The sequence below is a fragment of the Sitophilus oryzae genome, unplaced genomic scaffold (genome assembly GCF_002938485.1).
Source record: "Sitophilus oryzae breed Bouriz unplaced genomic scaffold, Soryzae_2.0 scaffold_1500_pilon_pilon, whole genome shotgun sequence".
NCBI classification, from domain to species: Eukaryota; Metazoa; Arthropoda; class Insecta; order Coleoptera; family Curculionidae; genus Sitophilus; species Sitophilus oryzae.
In genome coordinates this window covers 1,002,256-1,029,831 of record NW_022146171.1, presented here as the reverse complement: position 1 = coordinate 1,029,831, position 27,576 = coordinate 1,002,256, and the positions used below count along the sequence as shown (strand labels likewise).

Genomic DNA, 27,576 nt, shown 5'->3' with positions numbered 1-27,576 from the left:
ACATCGTAGGAAACTCACCCTGTATATTTATTCACTGTTAAAATTCAGGTCAATTGGTACAGGTGTTCAGAATTCGGACCCTAAAACCCTCGCTTACTGTGGCCTACTAGTCTAAATCCAATTACAAAAGAAACAACCATTTCATAAAAATAATATTATGATTTATTTAATGAAAACATATTTTCAGAATTATATTACATAATATGGCACTCCTTAATGCATATACTATATAAAAATTTACAAAAGAGCCATTAAAAATCTTCTATTTTTTTATTTATTTACATTTAATACAATAAAAACAAATTTATACCATTACAACAATATAACCTCGTTATAAATTATTGAATTTTTTATATTCCCATGATTTCTTAATATGTGGAACCAAAAAAGAACATTGAATTAGCCAATCCTTTTTTTATGTGAAAATGATCCAAATATTTTATATTTTTTGCAGGATAAAACGTTCCTTAACTGAAATTTAATTTTTTCTTACAATTTAATTACTACGCTTTTAAACTGTGCGATCAGTATTTCACAAAGAGTATGGTATTTTAAAAGGCCAAAAAGAAAAGAAAATGCATATCTAACAAAAACTGATTATTAAAAAAGACTTTGGTTTGTCACGATGGTTTGCACATAGGAAGAGTCCTCACAGTCATACATGATATAGGACGTTTCTTTTTGCCTCTCTTGCTATTTGAACTTCGGTTGGCTTGAGAACTTCCGTTAAATTGTTCAGCTAACTGTTTCCGACTTTCTTCAGCAGCTGAAATTAAAAAAACGATTATGTAATTCATGAAATTTGTTATACGAAATACATCGATTGGATACATAACAAGAAGCTTAAATTATTCAAGGTGACAAACGTACATAAAAAGGGACGATTTTGACAAACGACATTCAACAATTGACAGAAAATACAATCTACTTTTGAATTAAAATGACAAACAACAGACAACTGAGGGGTTCAGAAGTAAACTGAATCAAGGCCTTAAGAGTCTATTACGCTGTACCTTCTTAAAAATATACAGTGCCGGCCAAAAGTGGAGAAACTTTTAAATTTTACAATGCACTCCACAAATACATTTGCTATTGATACGCCAAGTATACGAATGTTTATAGATCTTGATAATACTTAATAAAAAAGAAAAACACTAAATATTTTTAGAAAGAATTTGCTGATAAGTAAAATTGTTTATTTTTATGGGGACATACAAATGAAGAAACTTTTGCTATTATTACTATAAATTCAATATTGCTTGTGTGAGAAAGTTAATATTTTCTCAGCATTTTTGTAGTTTGTCTTTAAAATGCCTCGTGGTATTAATTTATCAAATCAGGTAAAACAACTGATTATTAAAAAATACCAGGAGGAAGTCAAGCAAGTTGATATTGCAAGTCAGTTAAAATTAAATAAAAGTGTTCTTTGCAAACAAATAAAACTGTACCAAGTAAGAGGATCATCAATTGAAAGTAAACCTAAACCAGGACGGCCCAGAAAAAGTGGAGCTGCCACCGATAAATTAATAAGAAGGTGTTCTTTGAAAAATCAATTTTTTACTGCGGTCGATATAAAAAAGGAAAATCAACATGTTTCAATTTCTGTGAGGACTATTAGAAGACGCCTAAGTGAAGGGAAGCTACACGCCAGACGCCCTGCCAAAAAGCCTTTTATTTAAAAAGAAAATCGACGGTCTCGTTTGGATTTTGCCACAGAACATTTAAATTGGACTTACGACCAATGGAAACAAGTGCTATGGTCGGATGAAAGCAAATTTAACATGTTCGGCTCCGATGGTATGAAGTAGGTAAGGCGTCCTAATAACGAAAGATACATTCCTAAATATACTACGCCAACTATCAAACATGGGGGTGGCAACGTGCTTGTGTGGGGGTGCTTCTCTGGCCATGGGATGGGATCACTATGAAGAATAGAAAGAATTATGGATCGGTATCAGTATCTGGACATTTTAAGAAATACAATGTTGCCATTTGCTGAGGAATCGTTAGCTCTTGTTTGGAAGTTTCAGCATGATAACGATCCAAAGCATACTGCAAAAATCGTTAAAGAATTTGTTGAAGCAGAACAAGTGCCTGTTATAAAATGGCCAGCTCAGAGTCCGGATTTGAACCCCACAGAAAATATGTGCAGAAAAAAAGTGGGTCAGGCAGAAACACCCGGAAAAATTTACAAATAAAGATCAATTATTTGCTGCTCTGTCACAAGCTTGGTCTGAGATTTTAGAAAATAAAATTAGGTCTTTGTTGGAATCGATGCCCCGAAGATGTGCAGAGGTGATCAAGAACAAAAGATTTTCAACTAAATATTAAAAAAATAGTTTTTGTTAATTGTCAGTAACAAAGTTTCTCCACTTATGTCCTCTAGGAAAGTAAATATTATTTATTTTATACAATAAAAACAATTATTTAAGTTTTTTTGTGTGCATTATTTAATGTAACTATTAGCAAGCATGCCAATAAAAAATCTAATGAAGGATTATTATACACAATCGCAAGTAAGAAAGAAATCATAAGTTTCTCCACTTTTGGCCGGCACTGTATATTATATTTCAGAAATCTGCCTAAGGCTTAGCCCGACCCTGTCGTGTTAAGCCACACCCAAAATTCCAAAAACACGTGTTTTGATTAAAGCTTGATTAAGGTTTGCAGAGCTTCAGCATTTGCCATAGAATAGCGAGTAATTTGATACAAAACCATATAAATTATTCTTTATTTTCGAGAAAATTTAGTCCAAACATAAGGCATATTTTGTAGATGTTTGACCATCAAAATCTTAAAAATAAAGAAGTTGTCTAAAAATGTGCTACAATACGGATATAGTATAATCCTTTATCTTTAATTTCCTTCTTCATTTGTATAAAAATTCCGAGCCAGTTTTACCTAAAATATTAAACGCCGAACACTTATTTTGCTACTTTTTCGGACTAGTGAAATGAACTCTTAAAGTTTTCTAATGCTACTTAATTACAATAAAACAAGTTGGATAAACAGGCTATAGCTGCTTAATGCGAGAAGTATGACTTGGATCATTTCTCTACTGGAAAAAACAATATTCTATAAACGTATAAGACGATTATCTTAAAATAGTAGAAAATTGGACTTGATCTATTTTAATTCTGACCACTCCAACTATCATTGTCTGTAATTTCTTGTCGGATAGACAATAGTAAAGTCTCTACAACGAGCGAGGGAAGATTTTGACACAGACGACATCCGAAAATGACAGAAAATATAATTTACGTATAAATTATAATGACAGACATAAATGTGACTGTCGGGGATCCTCTCACTGAACAGATATCAGCTTGATATGATTTCCAGTTTAATTGAAAGTGGCTTTAACTTTTGTTGTTTATTAAAAAAATAAATGATGTTTTTAATGACAAAAAAAATTTCGAAAATTTTGTATGTTTTGTTTAGATTCCTGAACATTTTAGAAAAAAAAATAGAAGCTGCAGATTCATAAAAATTTTTGTTGAAATGTATCTTTCATCATGTACTAACGGTATGCAACGTTGCCACTTCTTACATGACCTACATTCCTAATGGTTACTCATTCATATGAACTTACTATCATGTAATATATTCTTCAGGCAGACAGACAATACTTCAGAGTACATTTTAAGAAAACATCACATCAAGTACAGAAAATAGTAATTATATTACCTAAATACTTTATTTAAACAAATTTGATAAAGTTCCTAAAGATATTTCATACCTCTAGAAAAACCAAATATATGTTTTTTGACGCAATATAAGGTCCAACGAGAGTATAGACGATTTTGACTGATGACATGCGGAAAGCTGATATCGAAAGGCAACTGCTTAATACAGGGTGGGTTTTCTACGATGTTCTCTATGGGTATCTCGGAAACTACTGGAGATAGAGAGTCGGTTAAATGGGGAAAGAATAGTAGTTTTGCGGGATCATAAATATGCGCCTTTCAGATTTTTGAAAAAGTTCATGGCTTACTACTCTTACTAGATATTTCGAAAAAATGAAATTTTGGCTATTTTAAAAATTGTCCCTAATTCCATTATAATCTATTTTAGACAAAAAGTTTTCAGATAAAATTTGTAGATAATCACATCCCTAATGAGTTTGTATTCTCCGATTTTTCCTAAAGCCTGTCATTTTTGACATATGACATAAACATATGTTTTTTTTAACGGAAACCATAGTTGACCATGGCTTCACAAAAAGCGCCATTTTTAAGCTGTTCAGCGGTATAAGCTATAATATGTTTTTTTTACAAGATTACTGAGTTATAGCCAATTCTTATATTTCTTGACTAATTTCACTTAGTTGGCATGGTATTCTTATTTTGTTGATGATTTATAAATTATAAAAAGACAACATATATTATTAAACGACTCTTTACAATTTACATTACACAAACTAAAACTTAAAAAATAATATCACTACATACACTTAAGTTATTTTAGAAAATGTTGAGTTTTTTTATAAACCTTGTTACCCATACCGCATAAAAAATTTAAAATGGATAGGCGATCGAGGAGGCCCATGCAATTGGTCCACCTCTTTCTACCCCTGAGGGTGCATCCATACTATCCTAGAAACGGCGTAAGGGCGTAACGACCTTGAATATATTTCCAGTAATTCTATTGGCTGAAATTTCTGACATGAATTTTTCAGCCAATAGAATTACTGGAAATCTATTCAAGGTCGTTACGCCGATACGCCATTCCCCTTTTTCTAGGATAGTATGGATGCACCCTGAGTCTACATAATTATGATATAAATAATTTTTAACATTATTTTTATTGTGGAGGGGGCGGGGCGGTGTGTCATAATAAAAGTCATGTTGGAACCACTTTATTAATGAGCGAGTATCTAAATTTAACTTTTCTAACATGTCTTGAAACCTGTTCTCTAAAAAACGTAAGTATCGTTCACCGGTCAACGTATCCTTGAAACTGTAAGGCCAAGAAAAATTGAACCAATAATCCTACACGCTTTTCTGCATTTGAAAAATTCATATTTACAAAAAAAAATTTCCGAGATACCCATAGAAAACATCGCAGGAAACTCACCCTGTATAGTTAAGACCCGGAAAATGTCATATTTGGGGCACATTTTGAGAGGAACTCGCTATGCAATTCCGAAACTAATCCAGCAGGGCACAATTGAGGGTCGAAGAGAGTCAGGAAGAAAACAGCACTCATGGCTCCGGGATATGAGTGACTGGAGTGAGATACCGGACCCGGTAACTATATTCCGTCGGGCAGAATACCCTTACAATTAAGCGGAAAGAGTCTACAAACGACACCCAACGTGCAAGATTGGAACCGGAAGAAGAAGTACTACATTAAAAGTATAGTCTGTCCAACGAAAAATGGGTTATTTACGACTGACAACATCAAAATAATGACATAAATACAATCTACCTTTGAGGTTTTGGTTTGAGTTCCGCGGTCATAGAATTACTACGTATTTTTGGAATCAAAATAGGTTCATTGGACACAGTTTACCTCTATACAAAAGTGCTTCGTTGGTCCGCTAGAGGGCATCAAACTTTAAAAAAATAAACACATTTTTTTAAGATATTTTAAAAATCGTTATTCCGATTGGAATGAGATTTTGGGTGTCTATGTTTTGTTAAGTGCTCTAACATTTTACTTTCACAAAAATCAAGAAAAAGTACGGGAAGGGTCGAAACTACCCCCACCCCTACATAAATTTTAGTATTAATATTTTCCGACTCTACCGAAGACCATTTTTTTTTCGTAAACTGGTCCCTCTGGTATTTACTACAATTTTTGTCTCTTGTAAAAAAAAGCCACCGTGCATACCTTTTGAGGAAAACAAATATTTTTCCAAAACTGACTTTAAAAAAATGTTTTTTTTGTCACATTGATCTAAGGTGGCGCATAAAATCTATTATGTTCTAATAATCTAGTTGGCGAAAATATGGAATTTTATGTTACTATCACAAATTATATTTGACAATAAGCCCTCTAAGGGACAAACAAAGCACTTTTGTATAAAGGTAAATTATGAGCAATTATCTTATTTTGATCCAAAAAAATACGTAGTTGTTTTATGTCCACGGAATATTGGAACTCCATAAAAACATAAATTCTGAAAAAAAAAATTCATAAAAATTATCCAATGTACCGTTTTTTACGGAAAATGTAGTAAATAGTAGAGGGACCATTTTCGAAAAGAAAATCTGTGACTAACGGTTCTTAAAATATATTATGTGAAAAAATGCGTTTATTACGTTTTTAAAGTTTGATGCCCTCTAGCGGACAAACGAGGTACTTTTGTATAGAGGTAAATTGTGTCCAATGAACTTATTTTGATTCCAAAAATACGTAGTAGTTCTATGTCCGTGGAATATTGGGACACCCTGTACATTTGAAATAACAAAGTTTTTATAAAAAATAAATCCTTAAACTAGATCAGCAATTTTTGGTACCCCTGTATAAATTTAAGGAAGCAGTAACACTTTTCAGTAAAGTTTGTTTCTCTACCTATAAACTCAGCACAAGAATTAATTCTGATAAGTAATGTACAGGGTGTTAATAATCTCTTCTATTGTAGCATGCATATTTAAATATCTTTAAAAATCTCAAGAATCAAAGATTTTAAACATATTTAACCCTTAATAATAAATGTCTTTTTTTGGTCCCAAGAATCCAAAAAAGAAATAAAATACCGGCTGTTCCATAAGAAAAAAATATAACTTTGATATGGATCTTAGTTCTGAAACACTTTGTATATTTCAAAATAATTTTAAATTGTGCACATTGTCTCCCCGCATATACCCATAAGATATTTTTTTTCTACATCTTTCCGTTTTCGTATAATCAACCGAGGCGAATGAGATGCGCCACCCTGTATGTCTAGTTGGGCAAACTCTGGCTTGATTATTAATATATCGTCTTATTGCTGCCAAAAGTCACTAACTAACATTTTTCCGAACAACCAAATTCAATCACTAACTATGTTTTGAAGCGGAGAATCGATTGCAAAAGTCATTAACTACGATTTCTGGCTATTTATGTTTTATTTTAATACCGAATAGTTACTAACTATATCTTTAGACGCATTTTTCTCGGAAGTGATAAAAAGTGAGTTAGTGACTTTTGGCAGCAATGGGACGATATGTAAATGCTGCTAGTACTATGATATAATGATGTAAAAATGCAACAAACATTTCATCTAAATTTTTACTTTGCTGCCATATCAACGCAAATATAAAATTCAATTTTTATAGTCTCCCATAGCTTTTTATCAATCTTTAAACAAATTTGTTACCTTCAACATTCACGAAATACTAAAAAATCATCTATAATGCATTTTAAAAGTACATACTGTCTCATTGCATCTATTATCAAGCCTTACAAAAATACAAGCCAACACCCTTTACACTTACATCTACTACCATTCGACTTTTACTAAAATATATCTGGTTATACAGCATTACCATTAAGTTCTCTTTCTGTGAAGTATTCGGGTTCCTCGTAGGTCACATTGCCGTCCTCGTCGTAACACGTTCCAGGACCATAATAATGATCGATTAAGTAGGGTAATACTGTCATATTGTGCAGTTCGTCGTTTTTCAGCGGCGGTATTCGAACTGTATATTCGCTAGGAGGTGGTTTCCTGGTCAACCATCTGTAAATAAACTAATTTTAGTCGTATAATAATACTCTGTACAAAGTAAACTGAAACACTAAAAAAACGACGAATTTTTAGTTGGATCATGGATTGTCAATGTCCCTGTCATGGGAAATGATGGGAACTCGAGAGTTATAGTAACGATATACGGTATTAAGGGGAGGTGCTATTTTGACAACATTGGCAGTTCAAGTGTCATATACGAGCCCTAACAACTAAATGTTTGGACAAACAAAAATTTGTCAAAAACCTTTATTTTCATTAACTGAGTTATTTACATTTAAGAAATACATTAAAAATATATTAAAATCTAACATTTCTAATGAGTATTTAAATAGTTTTTCTATAAACATTAAAACAAACTGTAGGCCAATAAATAAACAAAAATATAGCACAATATCGTGACAACTAAATGAAAATTAACTGTTCTAATATGGCGTTACATCAGCATGAACTTTTGCAACCGCTGCATGTCTGTTTGGCATTGGTTTTATTAATGATTGACATACGCCAGAGTAAAAATTTTGCCATAATTCACTTAATATCATCGTCAAATGGGTAACGGTTTCTTGGGGATCGTGGCACAATTTTTGTTTTATTTTATGCCACATGTCTCGATAACATTAAGGTCCGGACTGTGCGAAGGCCATGAGGGGACCTTGATGTTGATGTCCCTAAACCATTTTTTAGTAGTTTTAGCCATATGGCATGCCCCGCCATCCTGTTGAAATATAAAATTCATATCCTAGTAAAGGTCTCTCACACTTGGCACAAAACTGTTTTTCAAAATTTCTTGATATTTTGACACATTAGTTGTGCCTTTCTACCACCTCATACCTTCCTAGACCCATTGCGGACATAAACTCTAAAAGCATAATGTCTTTAGGAAATTCCACTGTCCATTTTTCATAAAGATCATGCATGCGTGCAGATGTAATCCTTGAACTTGCAATTTGCGATTAGTATTATCAGCGTCGGATTGGAACTTCTGATGTCACAAACTACAAAAATGACATTAAGGTAAAATATTTAATTATTTCCCAATCCGACGCTAATAATTCCAATCGCAAATGGCAAGTGCACGAATTACATGTGCACACGAGCCACCTTAATATCGATATAATTAACACCGCTAGAGTGTCTATTTCATAAAGATTCCCTCAAAAGAGGACAGTGAAATTTCCTAAAGGTATTAATATTTGAAGGAGTATGTCCAAAATAGGGCCAGAAAAGTATGAGGTGGTAGAAGGCATAATTGATGCGTCAAAAAATCAAAAAATTTTGAAAAATATTCTTGTGTCAAGTGGGAAGGACAAAGGTCCTTGTAACCAATTGTTCTGGTAAAGACCAGGACAATAATTTTATATTTCAACATGATGGCAGGGCATGCCATACAGCTGAAACTACTAAAAAATGGTTTAGGGACATGAACATCAAGGTCCCCTCATGGCCTTCGCACAGTCCGGACCTTAATGTTATCGAGACATGTGGCATAAAACAAAACAAAAGTTGTGCCACGATCCCCAAGAAACCGTTGCCCATTTGACGATGATATTAAGTGAATTATGGCAAAATTTTTACTCTGGCGTATGTCAGTCATTAATAAAAACAATGCCAAACAAGCTTGCAGTGGTTGCAAAAGTTCATGCCGATGAAACGCCATATTAGAACAGTTATTTTTTAAAGTGTCCGAACATTTAGTTGTCACGATATTGTGCAATCTTTTTGTTTATTTATTGGCCTACATTTTATTTTAATGTTTATAGAAACTAAACTATTTAAATACTCATTAGAAATGTTAGATTTTAATATATTTCTTAAATGTAAATAATTCAGTTAATGAAAATAAAAATTTTTAATAAATTTTTGTTTGTCCGAACATTTAGTTGTTAGGGCTCGTACATATACTAATAACCAAATATATTTAAAGATTATATATGGCTAGCCAGGCACAGAAATTGAAGCTAAATTTTTGATATGGAGCTATGCAAAATCCACCATAAGTCGGTCCTTTTGGTTCAACAGTTTTGAACTACGCAAGCGTGAAAAGTGCTTCGCGATTAGTTGATTTATTTTCATACTAACCAACATAAGTAGTTTTCAGGGTTTCTATCTACTACGTAAATCAAGTTAGCGTCTTCTGTTCGCGCCTTTACTTTTAAATTTTCGCCTTACCGATTTAAATTTAATCTCTGAAATATTTAAAGAAAGACAAGAAACGGATAGATATTATTATTTTTATCTATATTTCAAGAATATCTAAAATAACAGGTTGAAATAATGCCATTACAAAAAAATAATATATTATATACATTAAAGTTTAAAACAGTGCGCGGTCAGGTGACAGCGATGAAGTAAACGAATCAGATCGTTTTATTTGGGGCGTGTGCATAAAAATCGTGTTGAACAAAAAGGATAGACTTATGCAAGATTGATATTCCCATTTCATTTGTTTGGCTTCACTTTCCACTCATTGTGTAAATGGACTATTAACCATATATTATTATAAATATATGCTAATAACTTTATCACGTGTCCCTAATTACATAAGGAAGACGCCATGCGTTATTTTGATATTTCTAACGATGCTACCTTAGACTTGTGTGTATGTCCAATGTGCTGTATGTCCATTGGCGGTAGACTAACAAACAGAAGTATCTCCTTGTGTGCTGTGGACACTGCTGTTTGTCATTGCCAGATGAAGAGTTTTTTGTTTGTACTACAACTTCTCTATTTTTTGAATAATAGTACTTAAAATAACGAATGGAACTACAACTTCGGACCATATAGTTGGGAATATTGACCGTGATAGGAGAAAAATAAAGAGAAATTTCACGTCTAACAGCGCTTTCAGATGGAGCGGAGCGTCCGCGACTTCGAGCAAGTACCATGAGTTTATATGAACAATTTCACAAGGGTCGCGTATGCTCTGTCCGGATGATTTCGTCCGACGGCTATCTTGAAAAAACACGCGGACGCTCCGCTCCATCTGAAAGTGCTGTAACGAACAGTCAACAGTTTTTTTCAATTTTTTCAGATATAATCAAAGTTAGATTTTTCACATGTAGGTGTACTATTTTTATGATTTTTTATCCATTTTCAAATATACTAATTTTTCGGTAAGTTTCTTGCAAAAAGCCTGCCAGTTTTTCTTTGTTTGAAAAATTCGAAAAAAATGGACAAAATGCATCAAGAAAGTCTGCTCCTCAAATAATAAAGTCTGACTGCCTGATGACAGTCAAACTGACAAACAAAAAAAAATATTCTAGAAAACAAAGGAAATAAATTTAGATTGGAAAGCCCGTCAAAATATATAATTGTTTTGGGTCGCGACCGTTGTACGCGATCTAGCGCTGCTATAGTGGTTGCTAGAACAATCGCCAAACAATAACAGAAATAATTTTCTCTTGTCAAAAGTCAGAATCTGCAAAAATTATAAAATTTTCAAAATTTAAACCGCCCTCATTGAAAAAATACCTAAAACTGTTTAAAGCGTCCATTCTCAAAGTAATTATTGCTATCTTGTGAGTTTAATTTAAATTTTACTTACTTTAACCCATGTAATTGTGAAAAAGTGGCATTAAAAACTAAAAAACTGTGTTGTAAACTGTGAACTGCAAAAACCATCGTAGATCGTGGCATAACGTCGGTTTCCAATGTTTCATAGGTATTTCACATACATGTCCTTATATAAAATAAAGTTTCTTGTATGTAACACACTGTATTTTATTTATAAAATTTAAAGAAAATAATAATAAATTTGAATAAACAATATTTGGCGACATAATTCCGGAAAAAGCCGAACCGATCCGAAATTATCAAAAGCTTTAGGTCACGACAGTTGCAAGAATAGTGCCAAATAGTGTTTACATTGTCCTTATGGGCACTTTCCAATCTAAACTTGTTTCCTTTATCTATGTAGAAAACTGAAAAAAAAACTTAGAAGCTAATTATTTTTACAATTATTGTAAGACATGTTTTATGTTTAATATACTGTTTTCCGTAGTTTTATTAACCATTTTATTTTTTTTATTAATTATGTATAATTGAATGAAACGAATAAAATATGTTTTTTTTAATTTTACCAAATTTTCCAAAAGTTTCATTCTTATCAAAATTCCTAACATAAAAATTAAAAAAAGACATAATATTATTCAAAATAGTTGCATATTTTCAATATTTTGTGCATTTTTGGTAACATTTGATGCATTTAAATGCATAAATTATTGTCTTTCTTGTTTGCATTTTTTCCTTGCCTTAATTAAAAATAAAATATATCTAAAACTATGAAAAAATACTTCACCTAAAACCAACTGAAAAACCTCTAACCAACTATAAATTAAACCAACGTAAATGTTAAAATAACGTTTACGCTAATTGCGAAATTGTGGTCGGTATTGGACTTCATCATATTTTTCTAAAATATACCAGGTGACCGGCTAAGCCTAACTGTCTGTTTTAAACAATCTGTTTTGGATGAACCGATTTAAATTAACTAGGTGCCGAAAAAAAGTATTATTCTTGCTCTACCCGTGGATCAATAAACTTTATTAATAAATAATGGAAAATAAATTTCTTGCAGTTTTTAGGTATATAATAAAATTATATAAGAGTTTCTTGCCTTGAACTGCTAATATAAGAAATTAATTCCACGCTGTGTTCGACATAATGTGGATCGACAAGTCGTGTTTATATACTCTGCGCTGTGCTCGACATATTGTGGAAATACCCAAGCTCACCTGATGATGGGGTAGGGCCCCGAAACCGGTAGTGAGAGCAGGTTGATCCACATTATGTCGAACACAGCGTGGAATTAATTTCTTATATTAGCAGTTCAAGGCAAGAAACTCTTATATAATTTTATTTATTAATAAATAATAAGTGATACAATTTCATAGTACTATTCAATTTTCAGTTTATTTTTATCATAATCGGCGATATTATACAGGTGTATAACTATGCTATTATCTTTCCATTCTCTTATAGTGTATAACTGAATAATTTATACGTGAAACATTACAAATTTATTAAAACATTTACTTACGGATGCTGTCTAATTTGTTGTAAACTAAATCGTTCTAATGGGTCTTTTCTAAGCATTCCTAAAAGAAGATCTCTAAGGGGATCTTGTATATCATCTGGTATTTCAAAATCTCCCCTTCCTATATTTTCAAACAGCCTATAAATGTTATCCCCTTCAAACGGATATTTTCCTGTCATTATGTTATACCTACAACAGATTAAAAAAATATATAGAAATAAACGCCACCAATTGGATTTTGGTGAGTAATTGTTTTCTTTGATTACTTAAGGTTAGGGTTTCAGTAATCCCTAAGTTTAATTATATCAGGCAGAAAAGACTGGATAAATGTAACCATTCAAGCTGAAGCAACCTGGAACGTCGGAGGGCGTAGCTAGAATAGTAGGGCTGAAAAATGGAATAGTATTCTCCGTATTTTTTGAGACGCAAATAACGGCAATACATTATTGTGTAGAAGAATCAATAATGCAGGAAAGAACATTTTGTTCAGTTGCCATCTTCACTGATGGCAGCGCTAAAGTCACTTGATTCCACAGAGATCAACTGAGATCAACTGTAAACTAGTGTGGGAGTGTATGCGTGTTATAAATTACTCAGCAATGTTGGATCAGTATAGCAATGTTACATTAGAGACAGGTGAAAAGTTCATAGCAGAACATTACCCAAAATTTACGGAAGACATAATAAGCAAAGACAGGGAGAGGGTAGGGATACTGTCAAAACTATAAGTGGGTTGTTAGTTTCCACGTTCAGTAGCGCAATACTCAGTTTTTGTAAGTAAAAAAGTACAGTAAGATTTAAAAAGTAAATAATTGTTTTTTGTGTTTTTTTCTTGCGAAATCTTGTTTAATATTAATATAATATACAATTAAGATGCGTATTGTTAAATCAAAATAATGTCATAGCGTATTAATAATTATACATATTACACGGTATTCGAAAACATTCCTCTGCACCCCCCTGTCGATTTTGTCAAAAACCGAAATCTCTCAGATCGCTACTAAAATATGCAAACAGCTAGTCCATTTTATGTAGAATTGACTGTCGAAAACCGTTTTCCGATATCTCTAACAGATTTCGAGTTATTTGAGAAAATCTACAAAAGAAATATTTTTTCTGTTTTTCGAAACATTTAACACCAAATATCTCTGGAACAAAAGGTGTGAAACTCAAAAACGATACCGTTTTTGTAAAGTACACATTCAGCACTATAACATATTACAAAATAAGCAAAATCGATTTTTCAAAATTTTTCGAAAACATTCCTCGACACCCCCCTGTCGATTTTGTCAAAAACCGAAATCTCTCTGATCGCAACTAAAATATACTCACTGATAGTTCATTTTATGTAGAATTGACTGTCGAAAACCGTTTTTCGATATCTCTAACAGATTTCGAGTTATTTGAGAAAATCTACAAAAGAAATATATTTTTCTGTTTTTCGAAACATTTAACACCAAATATCTCTGGAACAAAAGGTGTGAATCTCAAAAACGATACCGTTTTTGTAAAGTACACATTCAGCGCTACAATATATTACAAAATAAGCAAAATCGATTTTTCAAAATTTTTCGGAAACATTCCTCGACACCCCCCTGTCGATTTTGTCAAAAACCGAAATCTCTCTGATCGCAACTAAAATATACTCACTGATAGTTCATTTTATGTAGAATTGACTGTCGAAAACCGTTTTCCGATATCTCTAACAGATTTCGAGTTATTTGAGAAAATCCACAAAAGAAATATTTTTTTCTGTTTTTCGAAACATTTAACACCAAATATCTCTGGAACAAAACGTGTGAATCTCAAAAACAATACCGTTTTGTAAAGTACACATTCAGGGCTACAACATATTACGAAATAAGCAAAATCGATTTTCCAAAATTTTTCGAAAACATTCCTCGACACCCCCTGTCGATTTTGTCAAAAACCGAAATCTCTCAGATCGCAACTAAAATATACCCACTGATAGTTCATTTTATGTAGAATTTACTATCGAAAACCGTTTTCCGATATCTCTAACAGATTTCGAGTTATTTGAGAAAATCTACAAAAGAAATATTTTTTTCTGTTTTTCGAAACATTTAACACCAAATATCTCTGGAACAAAAGGTGTGAATCTCAAAAACGATACCGTTTTTGTAAAGTACACATTCAGCGCTACAACATATTACAAAATAAGCAAAATCGATTTTTCAAAATTTTTCGAAAACATTCCTCGGCACCCCCCTGTCGATTTTGTCAAAAACCGAAATCTCTCAGATCGCAAATGTGTGTTTTGTGAATGAGTGAAAATAATATAGAAAAATTAAACATACAGTGTGACTCCACAGCTCCAAATGTCGACCTTGAAACCAGGGAAACTATCCGCACCATTGGCAATTTCTGGCGGTTGAAAAGCAGGCGATCCTTGCCCTATATAGCATGTATCATCTTTGGCAAAAAAATCTATAGACTGAAAAAAAAAAGAATTGTTAAGATATCGAAAAACCAACAATTTATCTCTATCAATAAATATACGAATTTCTTAAATTTATTGCCAACCAAATGGACAATATCAGAATAGCCAATAATGTCAATCATTGTTGATCGCCCCGTACGTTTGTGCATTTTTTTTGAGTTTAATGATTGATAAAAAAATAACGTTGCATTACATTTAAATTTTATTGTCAAAAGCCAAATCAATTTATATAAATTTGATTTTCATTAATGACATCATTTATTGATTTCTCCACAGTGAAAGGTTGTGAAGGAGGGTGGTCCTTCAGAAATCACGAGCCACCACTGTTTTTTGTTCAATCTTGTAATTCTTAAATATATACCACATTTACAGCATATTTTGTTTTTCAACATTGATATTAGGTTGTTGGAGAATTATGGTCTATTTTGTTAATATTTTTCCAGTTCAGCTCTACCATACACTTACAAAAAACCTTAAAAAAATTCTAGCAGCAATAGAGTTGATCTAAATTATTTTTACAGGATATCCCATTACAAAAAATGCGTCAGTTTGTATGTCCCGTATATGCATTTATTTTTTCTGTTATTATTCTATTCAATTCTAAGTAGGTACTTTTATGCAACTCTTTAGTATCGAATGCATGAGACGCCGCTGATTTTAATTGCATTTTAACATCGAGTTCACACTAAAGTGATATTTGTACGAAAATATGTTTGTATCAACAAAAACAAAACAGAACTGCCGTCAATAGTGTGTTATTGTCAAATAACCTAATATTTATGACGTTTTATGCTGATTTAGCGATATTGCTAAAATGTAATTATGTATTCTTTTATATTATTTCATGAAAATATTTTGAAACGATTAAGGAGACGTATTTTTACTAGACTTTATTATCAGAAAATGAGAATTTTTGCCATAGACTATGTTGGAATATTTCGAGAGACGACATTCAAAAAATAACAATTAATTCACATACAATTTGAATGTGAATTAAAAAGGCAGACTGTCACTGTCAGGCATCTTCCCGTTTTTGACAGACTATTATTTTGACGAGTTATTAATGGTAACTAATAACCGACAATTATCTGAATAAATCATATTTGAAATATTTGTAAAAGATGTATTAGAAAATTTCTACACTCAGATGAAAAAAAACCGCATCGGAAAATTTTTTCGTCAAATTTAATGTGTTATATTTGTTTTAATGTTTAATTCATATAAATATATCAACTTTAATTCGTAAGGTCAGTTTTTTATAAACTTTAGGCTCGAAACTTGGTCTTAGAAAAGACCGACAAAAATAACAGGCTTACTAGGCGCGTGTATACGGGCGACGAAACGTAAGCCATGTGCAATAATTTCATCACCGAATTTTCCTAAAACATTATTTTTCGACCAGAACCGTGTATTTTGTTTTTTGGATCATGTGAACACGTTTTGGTTAATTTTTAAGAGCAAAATGAATTTGCCACCAACAATTTGCAATTTTTTCAATCATTACTTTTTCATATTCATATCAATTCTTTACATTAAGGTGATAGGTAACTTTAGTGATTTTTGTTGTAAAATCATATTAACGGCGCGTTAGATACACTATACTACGCAAAATAAAACACTAAATCACCACAATACACCAAAACACTTTTACTTTTACACTGGACGTGCGTTTCGCTAACCATGTTAGCATCATTAGCAGATGATTAGACTTTTGGTGTATTGTGGTGATTTAGTGTTTTATTTTGCTTGCTTATTGATTTAGTGTTTTATTTTATCAAATGGTACCACCATGTCTCAAACGTATCAGTCCTTGAAAAACAAGCTGCGAGAGCGCTGAAGTCATGATTACTAAATTTCGCTTAAGATGGGCTGGCCACGTATGCAGGATGCAAGAAAACCGCCTACCGAAATCTCTTCTTTACGGTGAACTTGTAGAGGGTAAGAGAAAACAGGGTGGACAACTCAAAAGATACAAGGATGTTTTTCATGAAAATTTAAAGGGGATAAGTATGCAGCATCAGTGGGAGGAAGCAGCGCACAATAGAACGCAATGGAGGAGAATTGTAAATTCAGTTAATAACGACAACCAAAAAGTAAAGAGGCAACAAAGTAATGAGATTTTTGAATGTCCGGAGTGCGGAAGAGAGATAACATCAAGTATCGGGCTTTTCAGTCACAGAAAAGCTCATGACAGGAAAGCCTTGCGTAACCATCTTCTGATGCGTGTCAAATACTCGTTAGCGAGTAATGGCAGTAGTAGTAGTTTTATTTTGCTATGTAAAAGGTTCCAACCCCCAACTGTAATACACTATACTAAATTAAAAAAGACGTTAAAAAGTAACGATACAGTCTTAGTTTTAACAAACATTAATAACAATAACAGAAGTAACGATATTATAGAAAACATAATTGTAATAACTAAGCACACAAAACAAGCAAAGAAAATACAGTCCTCCTACTCTGGATGCCCGCTCACCAAGGAATAGTAGGCAATGAAAAAGTAAACTATCTAGCTAGAAAAGGAGCGAACACTCCACTATTTGAACCAGAACCGCTCTGCTCTCCAAGCGGAAACCATCTTAAAGCGAAACTCAAGAATCTGGAAGACTCCATGCGCAACCTCGAATGGAAATCCTCCAACGGTCGTCCAACACTCGAAAAAGTTTCTCAGAACTTACAATCGAGAAAAATCAAAGATTTTTCTTGATTGAACCAAGAACAATCTTCGGATTCAGGACACTGTCTCCTCAATGAACGCCTCAGTAGATTGAAGTTAAGAAACAACGGTGACTATTCCGTTCTGAACCGTTCGTGCCATAAACTTTGGTACGGCTGATGTCGAAGATGGAGAGCTGGCCTCTGTGGAGCCGTCTCATATACTGGCTTTTGTCAAAGCCCTGAGACTGTTTGATGAGTTACAGCGCTCTCAGATGGAGCGGACCGTTTTTTTAAGATAGCTCATCCGGACGGAGCATACGCGAGCCATGTGAAATTGTTCATATAAACTCATGGTACTTGCTCGTAGTCGCGGACGCTCCACCCCATCTGAAAGCGCTGTTATAACTCGTTATAACTCAAAAAAGGGAACGCGCCATAGATCTGTAAGGTCGCGGTGATTAACTCCCCTCCTAAACATTATATATTCTACAAGCACACAAACAGAAAAAAGAATGTAAAAAATCTGCCTGCTGTAACTACCTGTAAATGTCATATTATGTTATTTTTTCTCATTCTTCTTCAAGTTCATTTAATAAAGCTGGATGCCACTTCGCGACCTCTAACCCTCCTGCCAAACATGTCCCAAATCTGTTGTATAGAGGTCAGATTTGTCGAACATACTGGCCAGTTCATAGTAGTGTATAGTTCACAATACTCACCAAAGTCACCTCGCCTTCTTGAAAAATAACATCAAAAAGTAATGATAATTGAAAACATAAAAATTGTTGGTGACAAGTTCATTTCGCTCTTACAAATTAAAAAGCCATGTCTTGACATGAGTCAAAAACAAAATGCTTACGAAGCATGGCTCTAACTGAAAAATAATGTGCTAGGAAAATTTACACACGAAATTATTGCACAGGGTGTTTTAAAGTTAAGATAAAAACCAACCTTTCCAATAACTCTGTATAATTAGCCAAATACTAAAGTTTATAAGAATCTGAGTTTAGGAATTCAAGTTGATATACAGGGTGTCCCAGAAATAAGTGCAAATATTTTAAGTGGTAGTATAGTTCAACCCCCGAAACACGTCTGTGAGATTTTTTTCGCGAAAAAAAATACCGGAAGTTCGGAATTTTTTGAAATTTTTTTAGTTTTTATTTAAAAAAATAATTTCTTTATAATATGGCAACATAGGTAGTAGATTAAATCTACAAGAAAGAAAATCCAGAAAAGATCCAGTGGTTCTCAAAATTTTAGCAAAAAATGATTATTTTTTGGATGTTTTTTTTCAAAGTGAAATAACTCACGTTATTTTGGACTTATTTGAAGAACCATAAAGAGAAAATATCTTTCTTTTGTCGAGATCTACCGCCCCTTAAAATGCTTGCACTTATTTCTAGGACACCCTGTATTTACAAACGGTTTGCTAAAAAATTATAAAAATAGGGCTAAAAATGGAAAAAATACAACACTTTAAATTTGGCAAAACATTTTTTCGTTGTTTTTTTGCATCTCGGTGTAAATAGATTATCTAAAAAATGTAGAAAAGATAATAAGTTAGTCAAAAAATGAGAATAGTATATCAAAATAAGTGCACTTTATCAGAAATAAAACAAAATATTCTAAAAATAAATAATAATATCATTAATATAATCAAACTTTGATAAATCAAAATAAAATATTGACCGTTAATATATCTTATCGCGAGGACGTCAAGTCGCCACACTTAAATTGGTATTAAATAGTGATTGTCATTTATTCTTGTACACGATGGAACAACAGAAATCATGATTTGAACACGTTCCAAGGAGCTGCTAAACTCCGCATTATCCAAGCATTTTAGAGATATTAAAGAATAACACTACTTTACCTCATTTTATGGTTTATTACCCTTTGATAGGTTTTATTAATGGTTCAGCATGATTAACTGTATTGTAATAAATTTTAAATATACATAGTTTTATAAATATGAAACATTAATATTATTTGGAAAAGTAAGCGTAAAAATGGTTATTTTTTTTATTCACCCTATATCATCTAAAATTAAATGATCCAAAACTGGTATGGAACCAACAAAAAATTCGGCGATATCAAAAAAAGATATTTCTGTAAATACTTCTGTTCCTTTGTCCGTTCGCGAAACGGTTTGCTACATTTCAAGTTTATTTTGAAGCATACATTTGAGAAAGAAAAAGAATTTTGAATATCACGTATTGACCTTTGGCATATAAATGGTCGTAACTGTTGCTGTAGTGTACAGAAGCAATGTGTAGTGGAATTAATCGGAAATAAATAAAGCTATGAACTGGTCTTTAGCCGTGTCGGTTCTGTCCGGTTCCGCTATTTTGTTACTTTTGCTAAGGTAATGTGACACTTCAGTGCGACTAAATTTATCAGGAAGTTTTTTTTCACCAGGCTGTAGAAAAAACGTCTGAATTGCTACAGTTTATTTGAAGAGTTCAACTGAATAGTGTTTGTGTTTTAGTGTATTTACCGTAGTATCAATAAAATACCAATATTACCTTGATTTGTGCTTCAGAAAATATTTTAAATATGCAATCTGCTAGATGAAACGTTTATTATTAATGTAAGAAATTAAAACTAGTTTAAATCATAGTCTTTTTCTAACTAAAAACATATAACATAAAATACTCAGTGTTTATTTGACTGGCACGAAAATAAGAGAACTTAAAATTTTCATGTAGTTTACAGTACAATTATTTTTGTTCTGGTGGGCCTATTTTGATGTTTTTTTAAGAGATTTGTAGCTAATTTATTTGATTCTTTAGCCTTCTTTTAAATTAAAAATTAAATTACCCGTTTATTATACAAATGTTGATAACAAAATATTGATATTTTGGCGAAAGTTTGAAACACCCTGTGGAATGGTTTAACAATGTAAGGGGTTTAAAAACCACTTCATCATCAAGGAATATTTTTCTCGATAGTTTATGTTTTTGATTCATCTCAATAGCTTTATTTTTAATGGTCTTTGCTTTTCGTTCTCATCAACACACTTATGATACCATGATTATTTTCTTTCTAATCTCATTGGCATTGGAAAGTCATATTATTGTTGTTTGTGTTGGCAGTTACACAGGAGAGGTAGTTTGAAATCTAGAAGGTGATCTGTCACGTTCAATTAAATCTACAATAGCTCATAAAACTTCTGGACTTAAAACCACCTCTGCTAACCCTGTGTAACAGTCATCAAACAAAAATAATTTTATCCAATGACTTTTCAATGATAGTGACATTACAAAAACAATAAACATTATTTCATAGGTGTGTTAATGAAGACCAAAAGCACAAGCATCAAAAAATAAACTATTGAGGAAAGATGTACCTTGATAATAAAGTGGGTTTTAAATCCCTTGCTTTGTTAAACCGTTCCAAAGGGTGTTCAAACTTTCGCCAAAATAATATCGCTTTGTTTTACTTTGTATAACAGAGGGATGGGAACTTTAATTTTTAACTTAAAGAGTGAAATAATAAAAAGTGAAATAATTCAGCTACAAATTATTTAAAAAATCACCAAAATCAGCCCAACAGAATGATATCAAAAGTGGCTGATTCCTATAACTTTATTTTTTCAGATATTAGCATAAATTAGGATTGATTGACGTACTCAATTGTTTTCGGTCACTTCCTCTTTCACCGGAAACGTCTACAACTTTTGATTTTTAAATGACACCCTCGGTATTTTTTTACTTTATTTGATAGAAAATAACACTCTGAATAGAATGACATATCATGTCAACTTTTGACATTTTCGCATATGGTTTATTTGAAATTATAACTTGCGGTTCATAACGAAAATTTGACTTGAAATACCAAGTGTGTGGTATCAAACAATTATTCGTAAAAAAATGCTTTTCTAAATATGCTAATGAGCCACACTCGTTCTCATTTGAAAAAATTGAGATATGATAAAAATACGATTTGGGAATTTTTTAACCGACCAGGACAAGACACGAAAAACACTAGACGATCAAATCTATTTTTTCAAGGCTCCTTGATTAAAAATTAGTGTTTTTAACTCACCCATGGCACTCTAGATTAAAATTTAAAATACAATTTTGTAAAGCGAAAATGTCAAAAGTTGACAAATTATATGTCATTCTATTCAGAGTATCATTTTCTATTGAATAAAAAAATAGCGAGGGTGCCTTTTAAAAATCAAAACTTGTAGTTATTTCCGATGAAACAGCAAGTGACTGAAAACAATTGAATACGGCAATCAATCCTAATTTATATCATATACTAGCATACCAAGTCTTGTTTCTTTCTCTGAAAAAATAAAAAAATTATACGGGTGAGCCACTTTTGAGAAACACTCGGTATATTGATTTTGCACTAAATGTAGATAATTATGTAGAATGTAGACGTGTTTAATAATTTCCAACACTTTTATAGTATATATTAAATATTTAATATATGCAATTCATTTTTTTCTGTAAAAATTTAGATTTTCTTAAATAATATTTTCTACCAAGTTGTAGAAATAACGTCTAATAAGTTACAGTTTATTCGGATAGTTCAAATGATTTATCGCAGCACTAATAAAATAATAATCTCACTTTTTTGCATTTGTGCTTTATAAAACATTTTGAATGAACAAAAAATTGAATCTGCTTTGGTGAAACAGTTACATATTACACTATTATTAATGTAATAAATTGAAACTAGTTAGATTGTTCTTATATTTTTCTTCTAATAACAAAACAATAAAAAATCTTTATAATCATTAATATACAGTATATCGGCCGATTTTCTTTAAAAGAGGAAAAACTTTATTTTTATTATTAACATTTTGAGAAAAATGCATTCTTGATAAAAGAAATTTGCTTGTTCTAAAATGGTTAATCCCGTTTATACTTTTCCAGATTTCTAAACCTTTTCCTAAAAAAGAAGCCCTAAAAATCAAAAAGCGTTTCTATGGTAATTCAATTTCGATTTCATTCTTTGGATAGATGGTAATTATTAATTTTGATTAACGTCATATTCAGAAGTTTCACACTTTGTGATAACTATTATCACCCTTTCTGTCACATTGATCTAAATAAATTTTGTGCTTCTTTAACATTTTAAAATATGACGTTAATTAAAATTCTATCAATAACAATTCATCAAAGAGTGAAAACAAAATTATATTACCATAGACAACCATAGAATCGCGTTTCGATTTTTAGGACTTCATTCAACCATATTTTCATATTTTTTTTATTTTTCCAAGAATCCATTTTTGTCGAAATATTAATAATAAAAATGTATTTTCCTCTTGTAAAGACAATCTGTAGACAAAAATATGACAAAAAACTTATACAGGGTGGCGCACTTCATTCGCCTCGGTTAATTATACAAAAACGGAAAGATGTAGAAACAAAATATTTTATGAGTATATGTGGGAAGGCAATGTGCATAATTTAAAATTATTTTGAAATGTACAGGGTGTATCAGATCCATACCAAAGTTATATTTTTTCTTATGGAAGACCCGGTATTTTATTTCATTTTTGGATTCTAGGACATAAAATAAGGCATCTATTATAAAGATTTAATATGTCTAAAAGCCTTGGTTTTTGAGATATTTAAATACGCATGCTAAATCATGCTATCATGCTATAATAAAAAAAGTTTTTACCACCCTGTACAGTGTGGGTCAAATTCGACGCTTTTAAATGGAAACACCCTTTTCTATAGGAGATAGACGAAAACTAATATCAGTGTCTGGAGCTCAATTTTCATCAAAAACAAGATGGTGAAAACCTCACATCAATATCTGTTACCGTTTCGGAGTTACGGGGTGTTTTTCAAAAATGTGCATTTTTAACAAATCGCTGTAACTTTTTGGCTATGGAAAATTTTGTATTTCTATGAAAACATTTCCAAAGCACCTTTTTACGTAGAATTTAATGGTTTAAGTATATATTTTTTTATTTTTTTTTAAAATTTGATTTCTTATATGGGACACCCTGTATATTTTTAATTTATTGAAAAGAATTTAAAATTACCTTTCCAAAAATATAACACACTTGATATTTTGCTCGATTCCTTTTCGAGATATAGAGTATATAAAAATTCGCCCGCTTTAAATAAGTATATAGGCTTTGAACAGCACCGGCTGTAATGGAAAAAAATTCTAGCTGTGAGAATCAATTAAAACGAAAATAATATTTGCTATGAGAGATGCAGAATTTTATAACAATTTAAAATATATTTAACCAACATCAACACATTTAAACTATATCTAATAACAATAAAAATAAATAGCAAACCAAGACATGAGATTTTGCTACAGGTGTTCGACATATCGACAGTCTTCTGTTATGGACAGAATTGAGGCCGTTTTTGAACATTTCTCGCGGAATTCATTAACTCATTGGGGGTGAAAGATACCCTCTCATAACTGCTAAGTATTTCTAATTGTTGTCTAGACTATACGGAATTATAATCGATAAGGATAAGAAAAATACGGATAAGAAACCTTTATTCTTCCGCAGATATATCCATAGGATCCCCATGGATCTAATCATGGGCACTAAGTCAGGCGGCCTCGACGGCCAACGGCTGGGATCTTGGTTAGCTATTCAATTATTCTTGAAATTGGCTGCAAAAATTTGCTGATTACTTCAGCATTCTGAGGCGGTGCATCGTCTTGCTGGAAAAATATGTTTTCGAGCCAAAATATGTTTCGTCCATTAAGGGCATATCATCAATAAGGGGTCCAAAGCCTACTAGTTAAAAGTGGCGAACTTTTAAATATTCTGTATTTCGAAGGGGATTATAACAAAATATCAAGTGTGCTATATTTTTGGAAAGGTAATTTTAAATTATTTTCAGTTAATTAAAAATATAGAGGGTGTCCCAAATAAAAAATCAATTTTTTTGTTGATAACTCTTAAATTAGTAATTTAAAAAAAATTATACTTAAACCATTAAATTCTACGTAAAAAGGTGCTTTGGAAATGTTTTCATAAAAATACAAAATTTTCCATAGCAAAAAAGTTACAGCGATTTGTTAAAAATGCATATTTTTGAAAAACACCCCGTAACTCCGAAACGGTAACAGATATCGATATGCGGTTTTCACCATCATGTTTTTGACAAAAATTGAGCTCCAGACACCGATATTAGTTTTTGTCTATCTTCTATAGAAAAGGGTGTTTCCATTTAAAACCGTAGAATTTGACCCACCCTGTACATTACTGTTCCGAATTAGTTCTAGTGCTGACTTTTATGCCAGGGAAATAAACTTTACTAAAAAATTTGATTGCTTCCTTAAAGAATATCTAAGTCCATAAACGAATATCGATTTTGAAAATAGCTAAAAAATTATCATGGCGACACAAGTCATCTTGATAGCCATTTAATTGAAAATCGTTTTTTTACTGAAAATCTGAGCAAAATAGATATAGAAAACCCTAATATAGTTTGAAAGACCATTTGAATGTTCTTCGATTTATTTAAAAAAAATAGAGAGTGTTGCATTTAAAATAACGAAGTTTTTATGTAAAATAAACATTTAAAAGAGACCGGCAATTTTTGATACCCCTGTATACATTAAACGAAGCAATCAAATTTTTCACTAAAGTTTATTTCTCTACTTTTAAACTCAGCACAAGAATTAATTCCGAAAAGTAATATAGAGGGTGTTAACAACCTTTTTTTTTATAGCGTGCATATTTAAATATGTAAAAACCAAAGCTTTTAGACATACAAAACAGTTACAATAAATGCATTATTTTATGTCCTAGAATCCAAAAATGAAATAAAATACCGGGTCTTCCATAAGAAAAAATATAACTTTGGTATGGATATTAGTTCTGACACATCCTGTACATTTCAAAATAATTTTAAATTATGCACATCGTCTTGCCACGTACACCCATAAAATATTGTGTTTCTACATCTTTCCTTTATGTATAATTAACCGAGGCGAATGAGGTGCTCCACCCTGTATTGGTTATTTTTAACTAAATTCATTGCAGATTTTTATAGTAAATTTCTAAAATATGTTATTCATATTTCCATAATAAATTTTAACTCTTAAAAAATTGTGAAGTTGAAATTAATAAATTATTCAAATCAAATCACATCAAAAATAATTTTTTAACATTTTGCAAAAACGTATAAATTCATAAAAAAACTTACCTCAGCAACACCAAAATCTGAAATTTTAAGTACTTGTTCCATGGTTAGCAAAAGATTTCCAGGTTTAATATCCTTGTGGACAACTCTGGCTCCGTGCAGGTATTCTAAGCCATCAAGTAATTGTCCAAAGTATACGTGAGCTTGCTGGGCAGGTAATTTTTTACCAGGAGCTGAGTCTAACAAACCTAAGAATCATAAACACGAATTATAGACCGAAAAACAAATAAAACTAATATTAAATTTTGAACTCACCTTGAAGGGATCCCACACAAAATTCTAGAATTAAGTATAGTTTTTGTTTTTCAGGATCTCTAAACTCATCAATTAAGTGTATTACGTTTTTGTGGGATAATTTCCTAAGTAAACTTATTTCTCTAAAAGCATAAACAAAAATATAATTTATATATAAAATTTAAAAAATATTCTAACCGAAGTTCAAAATACTGGAATTTTAGTAGCTTTATCTTAATTACTTTTAAATAAATTTATACAGCATTAATATTTACATGTGTAATGTAAGCGATTTTATCAGTTGTGAGTTCAGAAACATTGTTCAGAACAGACTCTTTAAATAATTTACTGTTTATGTCAATAGTAATTATGCTAGTTATTTGGTGCAGAAAAATGATTAAAAAAATCTTAGAAGTCTTTTTTATATTATATATAATTGCAAACTTTATTTTCAGATTCTCAACTAAAATGGCAGCAATTTTGGCATGGATAGTTGGTACTGTAAGTAATTATTTTAATATTTATGACTTTCTTGTTGATTTTTTATTCTTAAAAATATATAAGTTCTATAGAGTGTTAGACTAAGCTCAAATATATAAAATAATAGACTTAACTTACTTTTGTACATTTTGTTCTCCGTTCGGTATCCTACGTAATTTCTTTTCCTTAAATATTTTCACAGCCCGTCTACACAACGTTTCCGAGTCTAGCATTTCTTTAACCTTACCATAAGCACCCTCTCCTAACAAATCTCCCATAACATACTTTCCAATTAATTTTAAACGTTTCTTTTTCGTTTGGTAAATTATTTGATCACTATCCACTCGATGAAAAAAATTGCCTATATTTACAGTTTCTAAATCATCGTCTATACCATCTAAATCGTCGGTTCCGTGACCGTCGTTTAGCCAAATTTCCGCATTTTCTGCAGCATTTATCGGTTTAAGTCCATCATCACTTTCAACACTGAAAATCCGATTTGCTAGTTCTCGCTCTTCAGTATCAGCTTCGATATCTTTCTCAACAGGATTTACGGCATATATATTCTCACTCATATTTTCTTCTTTACTAATTTAGTTTTTACGTTAACTTTGTAATATTTAATTTCACATCTTCACTTTTCATTTACTTTTTGTTATCGTAAACTTCAAACAGCTGTTTTTTGTTGGTTAGAAATTATTGGTAGCACTGATTTTGTTATATAACTAACCACAGATCAAAACAACTAGACATAAACATCTAATCAATGTTGTCATATGCAGCAACTCTTCAAATATTTAGGTAAATTTTGATTTTTAGGGGTGTAAAAAATATACAAAGATTAACTTTGTAAAGAAAGCTGTGCTACTAATGATACTTA

The 27,576-nt window shown here is 31.6% G+C and overlaps 2 protein-coding genes across 4 annotated transcripts in view; one reads left to right on the top strand and one right to left on the bottom strand.

The window, feature by feature from the left end:
* Window positions 1-451: 451 nt before the first annotated feature.
* On the bottom strand, window positions 452-27,399 carry LOC115878094 (serine/threonine-protein kinase STK11). Of its 2 annotated transcripts, none has more exons than XM_030894456.1 (7): window positions 26,835-27,399; window positions 26,238-26,359; window positions 25,986-26,170; window positions 15,029-15,165; window positions 12,714-12,899; window positions 7,476-7,666; window positions 452-766 (listed from the first exon to the last, which is right to left on the bottom strand). In XM_030894456.1, exons 1-7 carry the CDS (start codon window positions 27,269-27,271, stop codon window positions 621-623), a joined length of 1,404 nt encoding a protein of 467 aa, XP_030750316.1. In that variant the 5' UTR covers window positions 27,272-27,399; the 3' UTR covers window positions 452-620. The 2 variants fall into 2 exon arrangements, with proteins under 2 accessions (XP_030750316.1, XP_030750317.1); XM_030894457.1 differs by having other exon boundaries at window positions 674-766; window positions 7,425-7,666.
* The window catches only part of LOC115878093 (glycogen debranching enzyme), an 85,124-nt gene continuing 77,519 nt past the window's right edge, over window positions 19,972-27,576 (top strand). The window contains exons 1-2 of one of the 2 annotated variants that reach the window (XM_030894451.1): window positions 19,972-20,194; window positions 26,672-26,717. In XM_030894451.1, the coding sequence (XP_030750311.1) occupies window positions 20,133-20,194; window positions 26,672-26,717 (108 nt within the window). In that variant the 5' untranslated portion in view covers window positions 19,972-20,132. Of the gene's footprint in view, window positions 20,195-20,255; window positions 20,420-26,671; window positions 26,718-27,576 lie in introns of those variants that run through there. The other variant, XM_030894454.1, reaches the window with a different exon arrangement.